Source organism: Dendrobates tinctorius, unplaced genomic scaffold (assembly GCF_039654945.1).
Source record: "Dendrobates tinctorius isolate UK_male_01 unplaced genomic scaffold, ASM3965494v1 ptg000037l, whole genome shotgun sequence".
Lineage (NCBI taxonomy): Eukaryota > Metazoa > Chordata > Amphibia > Anura > Dendrobatidae > Dendrobates > Dendrobates tinctorius.
Window position 1 is genome coordinate 31,062,857 of NW_027361705.1, and position 20,286 is coordinate 31,083,142.

The 20,286-nt window shown below is 42.6% G+C and overlaps 1 protein-coding gene across 4 annotated transcripts in view; it reads left to right on the forward strand.

The window, feature by feature from the left end:
* The window catches only part of LSP1 (lymphocyte specific protein 1), a 106,745-nt gene that overhangs the window by 62,655 nt on the left and 23,804 nt on the right, over positions 1-20,286 (forward strand). For 3 of the 4 annotated variants that reach the window (XM_073574041.1, XM_073574038.1, XM_073574039.1), the window contains one exon: positions 13,164-13,310. Coding sequence is in view for 3 of the 4 variants with exons in the window: in XM_073574038.1 (XP_073430139.1) it covers positions 13,164-13,310 (147 nt within the window). In the remaining variant the exon portion in view is untranslated. Of the gene's footprint in view, positions 1-5,403; positions 5,765-13,163; positions 13,311-20,286 lie in introns of those variants that run through there. The other variant, XM_073574040.1, reaches the window with a different exon arrangement.

Consider the following 20,286-nt stretch of genomic DNA (forward strand, 5'->3'; position numbering starts at 1 on the left):
ATTCTGGCTAGGTTGGAGCAATGCCTAGTAGACCACCATCACGAAACAATCACTGACCTCAGGGAGACCAGTCAAAGAAAACACTGCGGCAGCCGGCAAAGGTGCTCAATCAGTGAAATCCTAGGTGCATTCCTCCCTGGGAAATACGAATATGCAAATAATGTCCGTGGAGCCTCATTTAAGAGTCTCAAACACGGGACTAGCCAGATCTTCTTCCAGGGAGGACCCAGCCAAGGAGTGGCTCCTTTCGGAAACCACCATTACCACCATATGAAGTGGCCCTTTAAGTCAATATCCAGCTCTTTACGAGTTTAGAGATATGACAAGGGAAATACCAAGACCAGGTATCCACAGACAGCTGTTTCGGGGTGTTTCCCCTCATCAGTGTGGAGTAGGATTCTGGCTAGGTTGGAGCAATGCCTAGTAGACCACCATCACGAAACAATCACTGACCTCAGGGAGACCAGTCAAAGAAAACACTGCGGCAGCCGGCAAAGGTGCTCAATCAGTGAAATCCTAGGTGCATTCCTCCCTGGGAAATACGAATATGCAAATAATGTCCGTGGAGCCTCATTTAAGAGTCTCAAACACGGGACTAGCCAGATCTTCCTACAGGGAAGGACCCAGCCAAGGAGTGGCTCCCTTCGGAAACCACCATTATCACCACCACCATATTAAGTATTAATTAATTATTTCTCTTGTCATATCTGTAAACTCGTAAAGAGCTGGATATTGACTTAAAGGGCCACTTAATATGGTGGTAATGGTGGTTTCCGAAAGGAGCCACTCCTTGGCTGGGTCCTTCCCTGGAGGAAGATCTGGCTAGTACCGTGTTTGAGACTCTTAAATGAGGCTCCACGGACTTTATTTGCATATTCTAGTTTCCAAAATGGGATCACTTGTATGAGTTTCTGCTGTTTTAGTACCTCAGGGGCTCTAAAAATGAGACATGGTGTCTGCAATCTATTCCAGTCTGGACAACCCCTTCATAAATTAAAATAAAACAATAAACCCTATACTCACCTCATGTAATGGTTACGTTCCCGTGGTGTTGGCACTCGCTCTCCCCGGGGCTGTGATGCAGTGAAATGACAAATGATGCCCGGCGCCCAATTATCGTTGACGTCACTGTCTCCGCCTTCGGACAAATTGAACATGAAGGGAATCTGGGGATCAACTGTGGTCCGGACTTCCTCTTCATGGTCAGTTCGTAAGAAGGTGGAGACAATTAAGCCAACGATGATTGGGCGTCGGGCATCATATGTCATTCCACCTCATCACAGCCCTGGGGAGAGCGAATGCCGACACCACGGGAACGGAGCCGACATGGGAGGTGAATATAGCCTTTAGTTTAAAAAGGGGTTGTCCTAGTAGTGGATGGGATCGTCTAATGTTGTTCTTTGGGAATTGTTTTAGCCGTGCACATTTTGTGGTAAAAATGACCTTGCAATATGATTCTGCTCATCAGTATGATAACAGTGATGCGAATTATGTCCAGTTTTATTATTATCTTAGAAGTAAAAACAAATCTGAAGTTTACCCCCCACATTTTTGGGGTTGTATTGCTATTTTCTGAGACCCGTCACGTTTTCATTTTTCTGTCGGAGGAGCTGTGTGACAGTTCATTTTTTGCGGGGCGAGATGACGTCTTTACTGATACCATTTTTGGATAGATGTCATGTTTTGATCGCTTTTTACAGCAGTTTTGGTGGAATTTCAGCAACTAAAAAACATAATTTTGGCATTCTTGATTTTTTTCCTTTTGAGGTGTTTACAGCTTGGTTTAATTATTTTTATATTTTGAAAGACGGACTTTTCTAAACCCGACGATCCCACATACCCATATGTGTATTTTTTCTATTTTTAAAATATTGTAATTTTTAATGGGCGAAAAAGGGGATGATTTAAACTTTTACGTGTTTTTTTAATTTTTCAAAAATTTTTAAACCTTTTATTTTTACTTTTCACTGTATTTTTTTAGCCTCTTTAGGGGACTTGAAACTACGATTGTCTGATCGCTTGTGCTATATACAGCCATGCCACAGAATTCAGAGTCTTCTTTGAAGCAAGCAGGGTTTCAAAGGAGCTCCGTAATGACAAGCCAGGAGGTTTTCAACATAGCAACCCATCTATGACCTGTGATCACATCACAGGGGTGCCTCCATGCCGGTGAGTGTTAAATGCCGCTGTCAGAGAGTAACAGCGGCATTTAACAGGTTAGCAATCATTGGCGAAGCTCATCACTACCCATGATTGTTAGAGACAAGTACTTACTGTAACACACGGCTATCACCTGCCGGGTATGGGTGCCAACTCACCTCGTACATGAAAGGTGCATGTCATGAAGGGGTTAATACATTATTATTATTATTATTATTATTATTAGACTTATATACTGTGTGATATGTTATATGCTTTTTAGTGTAATGCTCCAATACCTATTAAGTCTGGTCAACATTGAATTTTTCTCTTGTAGAAATTTTCTTGTAGATGTCCAGACACCGGTGTTTACATTTTCAGAATTTCCGGATCAGTCAATAAGATGTCTTCATATGACTCTTCTATGAATATATCTTATATTTTTCAAATAGTGCAGTAATATAAGTCCATATTTCACTGTGAAACCAGATTTTCTGGTGATATGAGTCATCCTGCTTTCCAGTTGTGCTTCTAGTGCCCTAAGGAAAAACTTTCAAAATGTGTCTAGAGTGCAAGTGATATCACTGGTTGGCCCCATGTCTGACAGCGATGACCTCACCCACTAGTCACTTGTCTTGGAATGTCAGGTCATACGGTGTATGGCGGAAGGTCTGATGTACCTGTAATTAACATTAGATACGTACCTGATCGAAGGCAGCGCTCTCCTGCACCTTGATGATAATGTTCAGAATATTATCGAGCTGATATTATCAGAAGACCACAGACTGCAACTTACCTAGGATCATGTCTGATGCTTACTGGAGTGACCCTAAAAGTGCACTTACACTTACCGATTTTCAGGAACCGTGGATTTGTAGGAACGCTCATTTCCCGATAATCATACAGTGTAAAGAGGCTACTGAACACCCAAAGGACGAGCAAAATGTTTGTTGGGCGAAATTATTTTTAGGCTTGCTTAAAAAAATTGTTCTCTGCAGCACGTTATCATCAAGTGCTGCCGAGAACAATGACAGTCTATGAGCAAAGAATGATCTATTACTAACCATTCTGTGCTTATCGTAAGCGTTGCCGGACTGTCTAAACAGGCAGATATATTGCTGCCATTCCACAGACATAGCCAATCAGCAGTTTTTTAAGCGAGGTAGGTCGCCCGTTGTAAACCAGTCCTAACTGCACGATGGGTCACCGTGGTGGACAGATGCCTAGGCATTCATCCTAACAGTGTCCACTGCCTGCTACGTACCCCCGGAGCATTACTATAAGCAATTTTTACTGATTGTGTCACTGATAATTTTTCCTGTTGGCACAATTGGTGGAGAAAGGTTGAACTTTGGTGGAGAAAGGTTGACCTTGATGGACCTAGGTATTTTCTCAATCTATGTACAGTTGTGGCTAAAAGTATTGACACCCCTGCAATTCTATCAGATAATACTCAGTTTCTTCCTAAAAATGATTGCAAACACAAATTCTTTGGTATTATTATCTTCATTTTATTTGTCTTCAATGTAAAAACACAAAAGAGAATGAAGCAAAACATTGATCATTTCACACAAAACTCCAAAAATGGGCCAGACAAAAGTATTGGCACCCTCAGCCTAATACTTGGTTGCACAACATCGGGGGCTTATCTCCAGCATTACAGAATGCTGGAGATAAGCCTCTGACGGCAGTGGCCATAGCTCATAGAGCAAAAATGGTGTGACAGATTCCCTTTAAACCATTCTCCATAGCTGTCTCCAATTAAGCACCTAATAGGTCAAACCAGTGTACACCCTTTCAGATGCCTGTGCATTTTTCACTTCCTAGGGCTGTATAGACATTTGCCATTACATTACTCTAGCTGATCATACAGGTCATGGACTATTCTAGGTTAGGATGTGAAAACCCTTATACAATAAAACTGAATTGGTCCTTAAAGTGGAACTTTGACCGGATTTTTTAATTTAAACAGAGTAGCTCATCCACTCGATACTGTTCCATTGATGCTGGGACAGTTTCTCTTTTTCTTCTGTGTCCCTCTGCTCCAAAGTTATTCCCCCAGAAATAAAGTTGCAAATATTCCCTTCCTCCAACTGAGAATATACAACAGAGCTTCTGTGTGGGCGTGGCCATGTTTTGATTGGCCAGTGTCAGTGGACAATAAACAAATGCCCACAGAGAAGTTCTGTTGTATACCTGTAGATGGAGGAAGGGAATATTTGCAACATTATTACCAGGGGGCATAACTTTGGAATGGAGGGGCTCAGAAGAAAAAGAAAAACTGTGCCAAAATCAGTGCGGCTCCAGCAATTGAAGGAGGTGTTCGGTACGAAATAAAAAAAATCCAATGAAATGTCCACCTTAAGGAGCTGAAGCACAACTCCAACTTTCACATTTTAGGAGAACTCCCTAAAATCTTCAAAACTCATCACAGCACATTCATGGTGGATGCATTTTGACAAGTGACAGTAGATTCCAACATCACAATGCATTTTTTTTTAATCCAAAGGAGGAGAAAAAAAATCTCACAAGGAAAAGGTTATTGTTGTAAAAAAAAACAACTTTCCAATTCCAAATATGTTAGAATCAGAATAATTTATGGGATCATAACCTGTAATAAGATTACACTCTCTAAGGCATCTAGCTCTCCTGAAAACTCGCTTAATAAATTAGTGTCTTTTTTCAGGAGTTGCGTTCTCAGACCAGGACAGACTTCTATACGGAAAAAAAAAATCTGATATAATTTTAATCTGTGTCTGGACCATTGAATTATTAATTAGTTTGTTAGTCTATAAATATGTGATTTTGAACCTAGATTCTCTGAATTGTACATTGCTATGGAATATGTTGGCGCTATAAAAATTATTATTATTCCATATTCCTTTGGGAATTGAAATTGATGGATAAAATGTGTAGGATCTCTCATTCATTGCTAAGGAGAAAAGTGTTACCAGAGAGCATTTATGGAGGAGAACAATAGCATAAATCTGTAACAATGGAGACAGATGTCTGATGTAGTAGAGATTGCATTCCTGGCAGGAGAGAGAAAAGGGACAATACTGAGCTGAGAAAATGAGAATCCTCCACAGTCAGAGCAATGGCCAAGTATCTTGGAAAATACAGTTGCTGTGATACTGGGACTCCCCCTGAGAGGGTGTGAGGGGGAGATACAGAGACATATTGTCACCCCCTCCTCCCCTTCCCCAAACACAGGGGCAGGGAGGGTCCTGCTTCCTCTTACCTCATATCATCTCCCCCTGACTTCCCAACACAGGAGGAGGGGGAGAGAAAGAGAGAGCAAAGCCTGGAAAACAAAAGGAGGGAAGGCAGCTGCTCAAACTTCCTGAGAAAGGAAGAGAAGATCGCAGGACTAGAGAGAAGACAGTCACACTGAGAAGAAGGGGCTGGAGGACAATGAAAAAGAGGGTCTCCTAAACTGATAAGCGTGCCATTGATCATACAGGGGCTGAGAGTGGGAAGGTGTGGAGTGGGAGGGCTGTCACAGAGCTCTGGATACAAAGGAGAAGCAGGAGAAGATCATTAGGATCCCACCACACTGAGCCACAATGTCCACATCACTCGTGAGAAGAGACTCCAGCAAGAAGAACCTACAGAATCTTCTGAAGTGAGTAAACCTGGCCAGAGATATGACTATTCCTGATACAGCCAATAATGAGAGCTGCAAATAATAACTGTGCCATCTATGGGGCCAATCCAGTCTATAAATGTATCATCTATGGGGCCAATCCAGTCTATAAATGTATCATCTATGGTGCCAATCTAGTCTATAAATGTATCATCTATGGGGCCAATTCAGTATATAAATGTATCATCTATGGGGCCAATCCAGTCTATAAATGTATCATCTATGGGGCCAATCCAGTCTATAAATGTATCATCTATGGTGCCAATCTAGTCTATAAATGTATCATCTATGGGGCCAATTCAGTATATAAATGTATCATCTATGGGGCCAATCCAGTCTATAAATGTATCATCTATGGTGCCTATCTAGTCTATAAATGTATCATCTATGGGGCCAATCCAGTCTATAAATGTGTCATCTATGGGGCCAATCCAGTCTATAAATGTATCATCTATGGTGCCAATCCAGTCTATAAATGTATCATCTATGGTGCCAATCTAGTCTATAAATGTGTCATCTATGGTGCCAATCCAGACTATAAATTTGTCACCTATGGTGCCAATCTAGTCTATAAATGTATCATCTATGGTGCCAATCTAGTCTATAAATGTGTCATCTATGGTGCCAATCCAGTCTATAAATGTATCATCTATGGTGCCAATCCAGTCTATAAATGTGTCATCTATGGGGCCAATCTAGTCTATAAATGTGTCATCTATGGTGCCAATCCAGACTATAAATTTGTCACCTATGGTGCCAATCTAGTCTATAAATGTATCATCTATGGTGCCAATCTAGTCTATAAATGTGTCATCTATGGTGCCAATCCAGTCTATAAATGTATCATCTATGGTGCCAATCCAGTCTATAAATGTGTCATCTATGGGGCCAATCTAGTCTATAAATGTATCATCTATGGGGCCAATCCAGACTATAAATTTGTCATCTATGGGGCCAGTCTAGTCTAAAAATGTGTCATCTATGGTGCCAATCCAGTCTATAAATGTATCATCTATGGGGCCAATCTAGTCTATAAATGTATCATCTATGGTGCTAATCCAGTCTATAAATGTATCATCTATGGGGCCAATCCAGTATATAAATGTATCATCTATGGGGCCAATCCAGACTATAAATGTATCATCTATGGGGCCAATCCAGTCAATAAATGTATCATCTATGGGGCCAATCCAGTCTATAAATGTGTCATCTATGGTGCCAATCTAGTCTATAAATGTATCATATATGGTGCCAATCCAGTCTATACATGTATCATCTATGGGGCCAATCCAGTCTATAAATGTATCATCTATGGGGCCAATCCAGACTATAAATGTGTCATCTATGGGGCCAGTCCAGTCTATAAATGTATCATCTATGGGGCCAATCCAGTCTATAAATGTATCATCTATGGTGCCAATCTAGTCTATAAATGTATCATCTATGGTGCCAATCCAGTCTATAAATGTATCATCTATGGGGCCAATCCAGTCTATAAATGTGTCATCTATGGTGCCAATCTAGTCTAGAAATGTATCATCTATGGTGCCAATCCAGTCTATAAATGTATCATCTATGGGGCCAATCTAGTCTATAAATGTATCATCTATGGGGCCAATCTAGTCTATAAATGTATCATCTATGGGGCCAATCCAGTCTATAAATGTATCATCTATGGGGCCAATCCAGTCTATAAATGTGTCATCTATGGGGCCAGTCTAGTCTATAAATGTATCATCTATGGGGCCAATCTAGTCTATAAATGTATCATCTATGGGGCCAATCCAGTCTATAAATGTGTCATCTATGGGGCCAATCTAGTCTATAAATGTATCATCTATGGGGCCAATCCAGTCTATAAATGTATCATCTATGGGGCCTATCCAGACTATAAATGTGTCATCTATGGGGCCAATCCAGTCTATAAATGTATAATCAATGGTGCCAATCTAGTCTATAAATGTATCCTCTTTGGTACCTATCCAGACTATAAATGTGTCATCTATGGGGCCAATCCAGTCTATAAATGTATAATCAATGGTGCCAATCTAGTCTATAAATGTATCCTCTTTGGTACCTATCCAGCCTACAGTTGCACCTTATCTGAAATCCTTAGATTATTATGTATCGAGTCGATGTGTCAGTGTTTCGATTGATTGTTGATAATTGTACAGTTGTTTTGTACAACACATTATTAAATCAACGCGATTCAAATTTATTTAGAAAGGATTCTGTGTTTATCAAAAAGAATGTCAGATTGTATCTGGTTATTTCTCATATTGTTCCAGAACCACGTTCCAGGTGACGAAGGATAGAACAATGCCATCTGAGCGACATGGCATTGCTGTGCGGTGCGCAATTGTATTTAATGAAGTGTTTGCAGTCCATTCACAGCAGGGGTAGAATGAATGAGTAGAGAAGGAATTTACTTGTGAGCTTGGGAAACAATGTGTTGTTTAAGATAATGAGGAAGTACAAGAGCGGAGGAAGGAAGAATACAAGAGTGGGGATGTGGGGAGGATGTACAGGAATGTAAGGTAGTGGTCAAGTGCCAAGGTCCGCACATATAGGTGCATAGATTTATACACATGGCACCATATATCAGGTTTTTAGAGTGGGGGGGTATTATAATAGAGTGGGGACAATGTAACAGATGATGGTCAGGATTCTTGAAGGATTATAATGTATCATCATGTGTTCTGGAATACTTCAGTGGCAGCATGTCTTTGATTGCCCGGATGGCTGAGAAGAGATGGAGTGATGCTGTAGGACTGTTTAGACAGCCACAATCTCTTTGTCAACCCTGCAAGATATCAATGATAAATGCGTTGGAAACATTCCAGGGATCCGCTCGCCGCCAGTAATAAAGCGCTAGCCTGAGTGTACATGGAGGACAAACTAAAGAAATAAGCAGTCAAAAATCCCATAAAATTGATATTTTATTAGTAATGCATATAAAACATGGACAATACGGTACATGGAAACAGGGGGAGAAAACGGACAAGCGTGCACAATGGCATATATAAGCCGCATACACCACCTGCACAGCCCCAGGATAGTCAGCCCTATACACTATTGTGGACAATATCAAGGATAAAAACCTCTATAGGAAGTCCAGGGGCACATGTATCAGAAACCGGTAAATGCACAATATAGCAAAAAACATAGAGCAAGTGCTCATAATTACAGCCGGAAACTGACAGGGCTCCCTAATGTGGCAAAAGAAAAACGATCATGGGGCAAGTGCTCATGACAAATCCAGCATATGAAGGGTCTTGTAGTTTATAATATTATTACCTGGGAGCAGTGGAGGCGGTGATACCAACCTACCCCCGACGCGCGTTTCGGAGCGCACAACTCCTTCCTCAGCTCCTGAGGATGATAATTGGATACAATATCATCCACAATTATAATAGACATGTATCACTATCCTGATACAAACATACATCGGTTAGGGACTGCTCTGATGGGTATACCGTGACGTTGGTGGAGTGGCTTAGTATACATTTTTTGCAAAAAACGTATCAACCAAATACCCTGTTTTGTTATCTTTTTACTAGCACTTGCTGTTTACTGTTACTTTTTTACAGCAGAATATTTTTATACATTTGTTTTACTGTGATTTTCTGTGTTTCATGTATTTCTATCCTGGAGAATTGCATTAATAAACGCTATGTATATACCTGGTTTTGCACCATCACATGATACTGGACCTGTACAGAAACCTGGCCGTAGTCATAAAGATTTGGTTCTGAGAATTTACATGCAAATATATTTCCTATAATCATTTTCTTATGGGAAATGTTTGTCTTTGGCACAAATAACGGAATTTTCCTTAATTACTAAGGAGAAGTAATTCATTGCACTTATTAATTGTCAATGTGACCACCCTGGATACCCAGGAAAATGATGGTCTGGTCCTATCCCCTATCAATACGTAACTAAGTTATGTCCACTTGTAAACGTTGTTGCTTCCATCATAACAGACAGTTCGTTGTCTGACCTCATTGCCTTTTTGTAATCCCTTTATAACATTGGATCCTTAGGTCCATGGGAGTATCCTCTGGTGCGCCAATCCAACAATATACTTATTATAAATCAGCATTAAAGCCTATTATGAGGTGGCTGTTAAAGTGGAAATTTAACACTATTGTGGTAAATAATGGGCACAGATGGTTTTGTGGAAGACCAGACTGACCATCTGGCTATTCTGGCAAATGCCAGATGGGCCAATCTAGCAGTGGGAAACATGAACCCACAACACTTTTAACAGTAGCGAAGAAGAGAGCCGTCAGCTCCCTGCTGCACTGTTGACTTATGTAGGCCGCAGGTAGCTGCTTCCTCCCTGTGGCTGCCAGTGCCACGCACAGGACCTCAGGTGGCACAATGACATCACTTCATCACCGGCTCTGACCCTGAGACTGCAGTGGACGACTGCATCATCACTCAACATGGGAGTAGGATGAGGTGAGTATTAGTGAATTTTTTATCCTTTGGCAGGTACAAGGGATGGACTATGGAGGGGCAATAATAAAAGGAGACACAATTGGGGGGTCATTATTAGAAAAGTGGCACAATCGGTGTATTATAAGAAGGCACAAGGGAACAATATTATTATTTTAAGGAAGCATGTAGGAGTATTATTATTATTATTATTATTATTATTATTATTATAATAGGGAGACACAGGAGACATTATTTCTATAGGGGGCTGTAAAATTATAAAGAGGCACAGTAGGATATTAAAATGGCATGGGGGTTTATTAGGAGGCACAGAGGGGGCACTGTTACTACGAGGAAGCACAGAGGGAACATTATTACTGTCTAGTGCACTGATTATACCACTATATGGTCATGGTCTGGGCCAAAGGTGAATGACTACAATCAGCAAGAACATCAATGGGGAGTCAGTGATATCTACCATTACATGGCCACTGTATGGTGGTAATATCAGCCCTAGTGGTTTTAATTACTGATCAGTGTGCTGGTATGATCACTGCTGTATATGCTGGTCACATTTGGTTATGATCTGGCGGTATTACTGTATATTGCAGAATTGATGGCGATATTGGTCTTGCTACCATTGTTTTTGGCAATGATCAGAATGATCGCACTCTGTCACCATGTGATGGCATTATGTTGTCATAGCTTGACAGTATTTTTTAGCCTTACATAGCAGTATCATTGGCATTATTAGTCTTTCGGTAGATCTTGATTTCCTCCATCTTCAGGTAGGTTCCCAATCTTGAAAAGTAGGTGTGGGGATGGGGCAGGTATGGACTGGGACTGAAATTCAGCCCTGGCATTTGAAATCACACAGGCCCATGCTTGTCCCCATCCCCCAGCACCAGATGGGATACATTACCAATATTACCCTGGACGGAGGAAAGTAAGATTTACTGCAAGACCAATATTTCTAATGATACCTGTGGCCTGCTGGGTTAAGTGACGGAGTCAGCGACTTTGTGCTCCGTCACAACTCTTAACAGTATGGGTTTCAAGAGAACACCGATTCTGCTAACAACATAGCAGACAAGGCAGCCCACGACCAGACAGGCCCTTCTGACATTTGCCAGAATTGCCAGATGGACAGTCTGGCCCTGGGATGAAGTGACATGGGCCTTCAAAGTGAGTGTGTGCTTTCAAAGGCCAGGGCTGACTTTCAATCCCAACTCAGCCCTGGTTATGTGCTAACATTTCCCCTTGGGCTTTCTCTTATACACATTAGACAAAAGTTGGTTGACTCTGCCAACTGTCTTATTATGAGTATGATGACCCATACTCATAAGACGGGGAAGGAAGGAACGGGCAGTTGGAATTTCTACACCCGAACCTTTTGTATTCAAGAGAGATAATCTGCTCCCAGAGTTGTTTTCCTCGCTCCCTGCTGAAAACACATGAATACTCAGGCAAGCCGAGTACACATGTGCGTGAGACAGTCGCTAGAGATGACTGCCAGTGCCTGGCCAACAACTGTTCATCCAGCAGCTATCTCATACGTATGGTTGTCAGCTCTGAGAAGGTATAGCCTGACCACCATTAGTCTTTCCATTCTGGACCACCTTATGGTCCTGGACTACATTACCTTCAAATACTTTACAAGCACTTTGACTACTTTTTTGTGACACAAGGAAAGTGATCTACTGGTAAGAATCCATCAGAAGAATCAATAATCTGTTAACCTGCCTGATATAGAACGAAGCAGTGAGGATTGTAATGACATACAGATGTAGCATTTTTCCCATTGTTTTAATTTTCCTGGAATTACTCTTTTTTTTACTTTCTTAACTATATAGTGTATCCGGAATCTATTAATTCATCTCGATAGTAGTGCCAAGTGACAAGCTTCTGTATCTCAAGCCTCCAGCTCGGCTCCATTTACGCAGTACATGAACTATGAATGCTATGGTCCCATTAGTGACTTATGTCATGCTAGGAGAGGCATGAGATCAGTATGGGGGCGTATTATAAACCACCCCTGACATTACTGTTGGAGGTCAGCAGGATGCAGAAGCGTGTGAAGACAAATGTGTACAGCGCCAGAAGTTGTGCATTCCTGGGAGTGGGTAGGGTGTGGTATGGACACATCTAATGTCACTGTTGTCTGGCTGCCAATCTCAATTCCCTATTTCCACACCTACACTTGGGATCTTAAGGGTAAAATTTAAGGAGGAGACCAATTTGAGATTTTTAGCTTCAACCCAAATTCCTCATAAAGTTGGAACGCTATGTAAAATATAAAGAAAACCACAATGCAATGATTGGATATCTCATAGTTTATTCACAACAGAAATAGAATCCAGATCAGAAAGGGAAAATTGGATAGTTTTCTGTTTCATTTGAAAAATTAACTGATTTAGAAATTGATGGCTGCAATGCGTATCGAAAAAAGTTGGGACAGGGTTAACAAAAGGTTGGAAAAGTAAGTGGGACTCGTGTAAATCAGACAGAGGGTAAATTTTCAACTAAATTAAATGACTGTGTATAAAAAGAGCCTGCCAGAAAGGCAGAGTCTCTCAGAAGCAAAGATGGTCAGAGGTTCACCAATCGACGTGATGTTAGTGACGCCTCGATGACAGAGTGAACGGAAGCAAAGGAACCGCTCTGTCAATGTTATGTCACACGAAGTAGGAGAGCAATCCAAGACCAGTCTGACCCCAGAGAGGTCATTGCTTGGCAGAACAGGCAAAATTTAGCCCCAGATAGCCCCTTTAATTAATTTTTTGATCGCTTCCCTTTAAGAAATTAACAGAATCCCCTGGAGTCCAAAGTACCAAAGTAATTTCCCAATGTCTAGTTATTGTATCAATATTGGTTCGGAAGTCCACTTGGCAATTTTTGGAATATTTTCGATTGTGTTTTGTGCTTTATGGTGCAGGCTGACCACTCAGTGGAGCGTGGAAGATGAAGAGGAGGCTGCAAGGGAACGACGCAGAAGAGACAGGCAGCAGCAGGATCAGCAGGGCAGTGAGGGACAGTCTCCCGAGGATGGAAATGAAGAGGCCTGCACTCCGTCAGATGAACAGTAAGTTTTCCGCTATAGTCTATTTTAACTGAAATGTACATTTTCAGTCGCATTAGAAAAAAACAGAAAAAATTATATCTTCATGGTTCATAGAAAAAACTTAGTCCTGCTCCAAGGAACATTCTCTCAATCCTGGCATGAAAAATTGCATTAGGCCAATTTTTAAAATAATCAACCAACTATTGACATTAGAGGAAGTCTATTACCCCAAAATGACAAATAAACTCCCTAAACATTTCTATGGTTGACCTTTTGCTTCGGTGCACCATTGGTGTGGTGTATGCCTTGGTGCGCCATCATCCCTACTAATTGCAAAATAAAGCCTGTCTGCACCTGTGAACTGATACTGGTTGAGCATGGTGGCACGCTCACAGTGTCATTGCGGGCATACTTAGATGTGAGCAGACAGAAAGCCATCTCCTCCTAACTAACACATTTTGTGTGTGCCCACACTGACACTGTAGACAATGTCACCACTGACCCCCCTCCCTCTCTCTTCACAATGACCTTTGCATACCCTCATTAGATGCTTCAATACCAAAGGCTCTGTCTTAGCATTGTGGCTAATGTGCATGTGTCAATTCCCGAAATAACAGTAAGTCTTAAAAAAAGCCCCAATAGCCAGTTTGAAAATTGAAATAGTGTTATTTTTTATATATATATATTAAAGATTACGATATGGAAAAAAAATATTTTTTAACAATACATTTAACACAAAAATCCTTATTTAAGCAAAAAGTCATTCCCTGATGACACATAATGGCGGCACAAGGAGAACCATCATGTTGTCATACCTTAATCCAATGTATATTTATATACATAATACATACCATGTAGCAGCCATGAAAAAAACTCAATAAATATAGAATATAGTTTAGATGGAATTTATTTCACTAGATGTTTTTTTTACATGACAGCAGTGTTTTTCCGCCCATGTAAAGACATCAGAATCTGACCTTGGGCGCTGTCCTGTGATCTTCAAAGTTTATCTCTAAGTAGTTAAAAGTTTCATGTCAAGAAGAACTATATTCACGCCATAAATCAAGCATATTTCTGACTTTACGTCAGAATAATTCTATGTATTCATGTTGTAATTCATGTAACATTTTCATGATATGAGCAAAAATGATATCTAAAATTGCAGAAAGTGAACAATAAATAAAATGTCAATAGAAAACCTTAACTTCATATGAAAGAACCCACAAAGGAATTTATAAATTGGTTTTGGTGGCCTGTTTGTTAAATGGATCATTGAAGCATGTAAGAGTACAGTATATGCATGAGAGATTACCGTACCACTTATAAAGGCCAGAGAGCTCTGTAGATCCCAAATACTTTCAATACTGCTTAGATTAACCAGTTCAAGACCAGGCCATTTCTACTATATTCCTGACCCGGCACATTTTCGGGTTTTTTCGTACACGTAGATTAAGTAGGTGTAAAATTTTCTCATTTCGATACCCCAACAATTTTTGCATCTTTTTTTCTCGATACTTAGGGCTTAATTTTTATGCCATTTTCATACACTCTTTTTTTTCTAATTTGTAAAGGAAATATGTGACTATTTTTAAGACTACTTAAAGACTGCGTTTACTCAGTAGGGATCCAGATCCTCACATTCTGCACTCTCCTCCTATTTATCCACTGCAGAGGAGATTGCAGAGGAGATTGCCTTGCAGCAAATCTCTCCTGAGGCTAAGTCCTTCTGTCCTCTTACTGGGCATGCTCATGGGACGATCTCCCATTGGAGATCGGGAGTCATGTGCTAAGGTCCCGCTCCAATTCTTATTGGTCCATCTCAGAGATCTGGAAGCGTGCAGAAGGTCCCGGCTACTATAAAAGGCGCGCATGGCTGTTTCGCCATGCGCTAGTATAGTCATACTTGCTGCTGTGTGTATGAGGACGGATGCATGATTCTGGTGACTGACTCATTTGAAACCCCTTCCCTCTGATATTACACATGTGAATAGGGACTGAGTTTCAGCGCCAGAGCTCCTCTGCTTCAACTCGCACAGCTGCTAGCGTCCGACATTGCGCTTGCGCCTTGCGTTTGTCGTTTGGCGGCAGTGTCCACGGCCCGCTGCAGTAGCAGCCTCTTTTGCATTTGCAGTTGCAATGCCACGCACACGGTAGGTCTAGACGGACGTAGTGCCCCCGTCTTGGGCTACTCCTGTGACCGTATACCGTGTGTGCGTTTTTTACTGAGTTCTGTGACTACAACAGGCTCAGTTGTTTGGGTTTGTACTTTTGGCATCTCCGTGAGTTTAACTGAGATTGCTCTGCACACCTGGGTGGAGTTTAACTCCATGTGCAATTCCGCCATATTGCTCCTGCCACCACCTAGCAGCGGTTATTTCACCTACTGCACGGTGGACCCCGAGCGGCGAACGCACTTTATTTATATTTTTATTTAGTGCGTTCTGCCGTTCCTAACATTATACTAGCGCCAGGTTCTGGCTAGTGATGCCAGAGCAGCAGCAACTCTTGCAGTGTATTCGGCAGCTTGAGGGCCGGCTGGCCACTCTTCAGAGGGCTCTCTCAGCTGCACAATCCACCGAAGCTGCTGTAAAGGCAATCACAGACGCGGTTTCCCGTATGTCCACGTCCTCCCCCGCGCCGACAGTTACCCGCCTCCCGTTGCCCGATAAATTTTCTGGCGATGGCGCCTCCTGTAGGGGTTTCGTCAGTCAGTGCTCCATTCAGCTAGAGTTACTGGCTGCGCGATTCCCTACGAAACGGGCCAAGGTGGGGTTTATTGTCTCCCTGCTGTCAGGCAAAGCGTTGGAGTGGGCTACGCCACTATGGGAGCGTGGTGACCCAGAGGTCCGGACCGCTGCTCACTTTCTAACAGCTATTAAGCAGGTCTTCCTCGGTCCACGGGTCACGCACGATACCTCTCTTCAGCTTCTAGCTTTGACTCAGGGTGCTCTCTCGGTTAGTCAGTATGCCGTCCGTTTTCAGACACTGGCTTCCGAGTTGGAGTAGTCTGATAAAGCCCTCATCCCTGTGTTTTTGAGAGGTTTGGCGGAGCACGTAAAAGATGCTCTCTCCACTAGAGAGGTTCCTGCCAGTTTGGAAGAGCTGATTGCCATTTCCACACGCATTGACCTCCATTTTTCGGATCGCGGTATGGAGCGTGCTCAATCGAAACGAAGCTTACTCCAGCTCCCAATTTTTTTGAGCCTCTGGAACTACCTGAGCCAGAGGTTCCACCTCCAGAGCCCATGGAGGTGTCTCGCGCCGTTCTTCAGGCGTGTCCGGCACAAGACTCCAGTCGCGGCCTTATTTGTCAACACACGGGGTCTCAGAACAACCCTTGCCCCGCAACGGCCAGATTCTGTACCACCGGGTAAGAGGCCGAAGGTTTTTGCTTGGGCCTTTAGTGAGGCTCCGGTTTTTTCCACCTCTCCTCAGTCGCATGATGTTCCTGACTATTTGGCGGACTTTTATGATGTATTTAGTGAGAATGAGTCTGCGTCCTTGCCTCCTCATAGGAGTTATGACTGTGCAATTGAACTAAGCCTGGGGTGTAAATTTCCCAAGGGTCGGCTCTTCAATTTATCTGTACCCGAGCACGAGGCTATGCGGTCCTATATTAAGGAGGCGTTGGAGAAGGGTCATATTAGACCATCCTCTTCACCCTTAGGTGCCGGTTTTTTTTTGTGGCCAAAAAGGATGGTTCTTTAAGGCCTTGTATTGATTATCGTACCCTCAATAAAATTACTATTAAATATCAGTATCCGTTACCCCTGATTTCGGATCTATTCTCTAGAGTTAGAGGTGCTTGCTGGTTTACCAAGCTTGACCTCAGGCGTATAATCTTATCCGCATTAAGCAGGGGGATGAATGGAAGACGGCGTTTAATACTCCGGAGGGACATTTTGAGTACCTGGTGATGCCTTTTGGGCTCACTAATGCCCCTTCTGTCTTCCAGTGCTTCATGAACGATACTTTCCGAGACTTTGTCGATAAATTTTTGATTATCTATCTGGATGATATTTTGATCTTCTCCAAGGATTGGGATTCTCATGTGGAACATATTCGGACTGTGTTCCGGATCTTGAGGGAGAATTCCCTGTATGTCAAAGGATCGAAATGCCTTTTTGGAGTACAGAGGATTTCATTTTTGGGATTTATTTTGTCTCCGTCAACTATTGAAATGGACCCGGCCAAGGTACAGGCCATTTATGATTGGGTTCAGCCCACTTCTTTGAAGGCCCTCCAGAAGTTTTTGGGTTTTGCTAATTTTTATCGGAAATTTATAGCAAAATTTTCTAGTATTGCCAAGCCATTGACTGATCTGACTAAGAAGGGTGCTGATGTGTTGAATTGGTCTCCGGAGGCTGTTGCTTCCTTTCAGGAGCTGAAGCGAAGATTTACCTCCGCCCCGGTTTTGCGGCAACCTGATGTCTCACTCCCGTTCCAGGTAGAGGTGGATGCTTCTGAGATTGGTGCAGGAGCTGTTTTGTCCCAAAAGGATCCTGTAACATCTAAAATGAATCCCTGTGCTTTCTTTTCCCGAAAGTTCTCTCCATCTGAACGTAACTATGATGTGGGGAATCGGGAACTGTTGGCCATGAAATGGGCATTTGAGGAGTGGAGACATTGGTTGGAGGGAGCTAAACATCAAGTTGTGGTCCTCACTGACCACAAGAATTTGATTTACCTAGAGTCGGCTAAACGCTTGAACCCTAGACAGGCTAGGTGGGCCTTGTTTTTTACACGTTTTGATTTTGTGGTCTCTTTTCTTCCTGGAACTAAGAATGTCAAGGCAGACGCCCTCTCTAGGAGTTTCTTTGCTGATTCTCCTGTGGTGACCAAGCCTGCTACCATCTTAGGCGAAGGGGTAGTTCTTTCTGCCATCTCGCCCGATTTGAGACTTGCTCTGAAAGAGTTCCAGGAGGACAAACCTGAGCGTTGTCCCAGTGGAAAGTTGTATGTTCCTGACCAGTGGAAGAAGAGAGTGATGTCTGAAGTTCATTGCTCTGCATTGGCTGGTCATGCAGGTATTTTTGGTACTAGAGATCTGGTGAGTCGCTCTTTTTGGTGGCCCACCTGGTCTCATGATGTCAGGAATTTTGTGCAGTCCTGTGGGACTTGCTCCCGGTCTAAATCTTGTTCTCGCTCTAGTGGGTTGTTGATGCCTTTGCCGGTCCCCAGGAGGCCATGCACCCATATTTCAATGGATTTCATCTCTGATATGCCGGTCTCTCAAAGAATGACTGTTATTTGGGTGATTTGTGATAGGTTCTCTAAGATGGTTCATCTTGTACCACTCCCTAAGTTGCCATCTTCCTCTGAGTTGGTGCCCCTGTTTTTGCAACAGGTGGTTCGCTTACACGGGATTCCCGAGAACATTGTATCTGACAGAGGAGTTCAGTTTGTGTCTAGATTTTGGAGGACTTTCTGTTCCAAGCTGGGAATTCAGTTGTCCTTCTCCTCTGCTTTTCACCCTCAGACCAATGGGCAGGCAGAGAGAACAAACCAGACCTTGGAGTCGTATTTGAGATGTTTTATTTCCGCTGATCAGGATGATTGGGTTTCATTTTTGCCCTTGGCCGAATTTGCTTTAAACAATAGAGCTAGTTCTGCCACTTTGATGTCACCTTTTTTTTGTAACTTTGGGTTTCATCCTCGATTTTCTTCAGGGCAGGTGGAGACTTCTGCCTGCCCAGGTGTTGACACTGTGGTGGAGAGAATGCACCAGATCTGGGACCAAGTGGTGGATAAGTTATCTCTCTCTCTCAGGAAAAGGCCCAGCGGTTTTCCAATCGACATAGGACCATTGGTCCCCAGTTTAAGATTGATGATATGGTGTGGTTATCATCAAAAAATATTGCTATGAAGGTGGCTTTTCCTAAGTTTAAGCCTAGATTTATTGGACCTTACAAGATTTTGGAGATTATTAATCTGGTCTCTTTTCGTTTGGCTCTTCCTGTCACATTTAAAATCCATAATGTGTTCCATAAGTCCTTGTTGAAGAGGTTTGTTGAACCAGTTGTTCCTGGGGTGGCACCTCCAGACCCTGTATTGGTTGAAGGTAACATGGAATATGAGGTAGAGAAAATACTGGATTCCCGTCTGGCTAGACGGAGACTCCAGTATTTAGTTAAGTGGAAGGGTTATGGTCAGGAGGATAATTCCTGGGTCTCTGCCTCTGATATTCATGCCAAAAGATTGGTGCGTGCATTTCATCGGGCTCACCCTGATCGCCCTGGTGGCGTGGTTGAGGGTTCGGTGACCCCTCCTCAAGGGGGAGGTACTTTTGTGAGTTCATTTTCCCCTTCGTCACTGGGGTCTGGTGAACTCCCTATTCTGGTAAAGGAAGGTAATGAGCCTGATTATCAGGCACCTGAGTGTAATGAGGATGACTGGCTGAGTGGAGTCACGGACTGGATATAAGGCTGCCGACGCCCTTCTGCCCTGCGGGTGATTTCTCTGTGGACTCCTAGGACACCAGTCTGATTCCTGCTCCCTAAAGCTAAGTTTTCTGTTTTGCCTGTTAGCTTTTTTGTTTTGTTTTTTGTTTTCCTTGCTTTTCAGTATTCTGCCATTCCCTGCTGGGGTGAGCTGAATCTCCTTTTGCCTGTAGCTCTGTCTTCAGTATATTCCTGAGTACTGACATAGCTTTTTTGAAGCCTAGCGTCTTCAGGGCCTTTTTCACTGTCAGTCTGTTGGCTCTTATTTTCATAGGGTTTTTCACGGATTGCAGACATCAGCCTTCCTGTCCTTTTCTATCAAGTTAGCTTGGGCCCCTCTTTGCTCTGTCTATCTTTCTATCTGTGTTAGTATTTTCATCTTGCTTCACCGTCATTATATGTTGGGGGCTGCCTATTGCTTTGGGGTCTGCTCTGGGGCAGTTTAGATTTCCCCTTTCTTTCTTTAGGCCTATTTAATTCTCCGGCTGTGATCGAGGGGTCTAGGGCATCGTAGGAACCCCCCACGGCTACTGCTAGTTGTGCTGATAGGTTCAGGG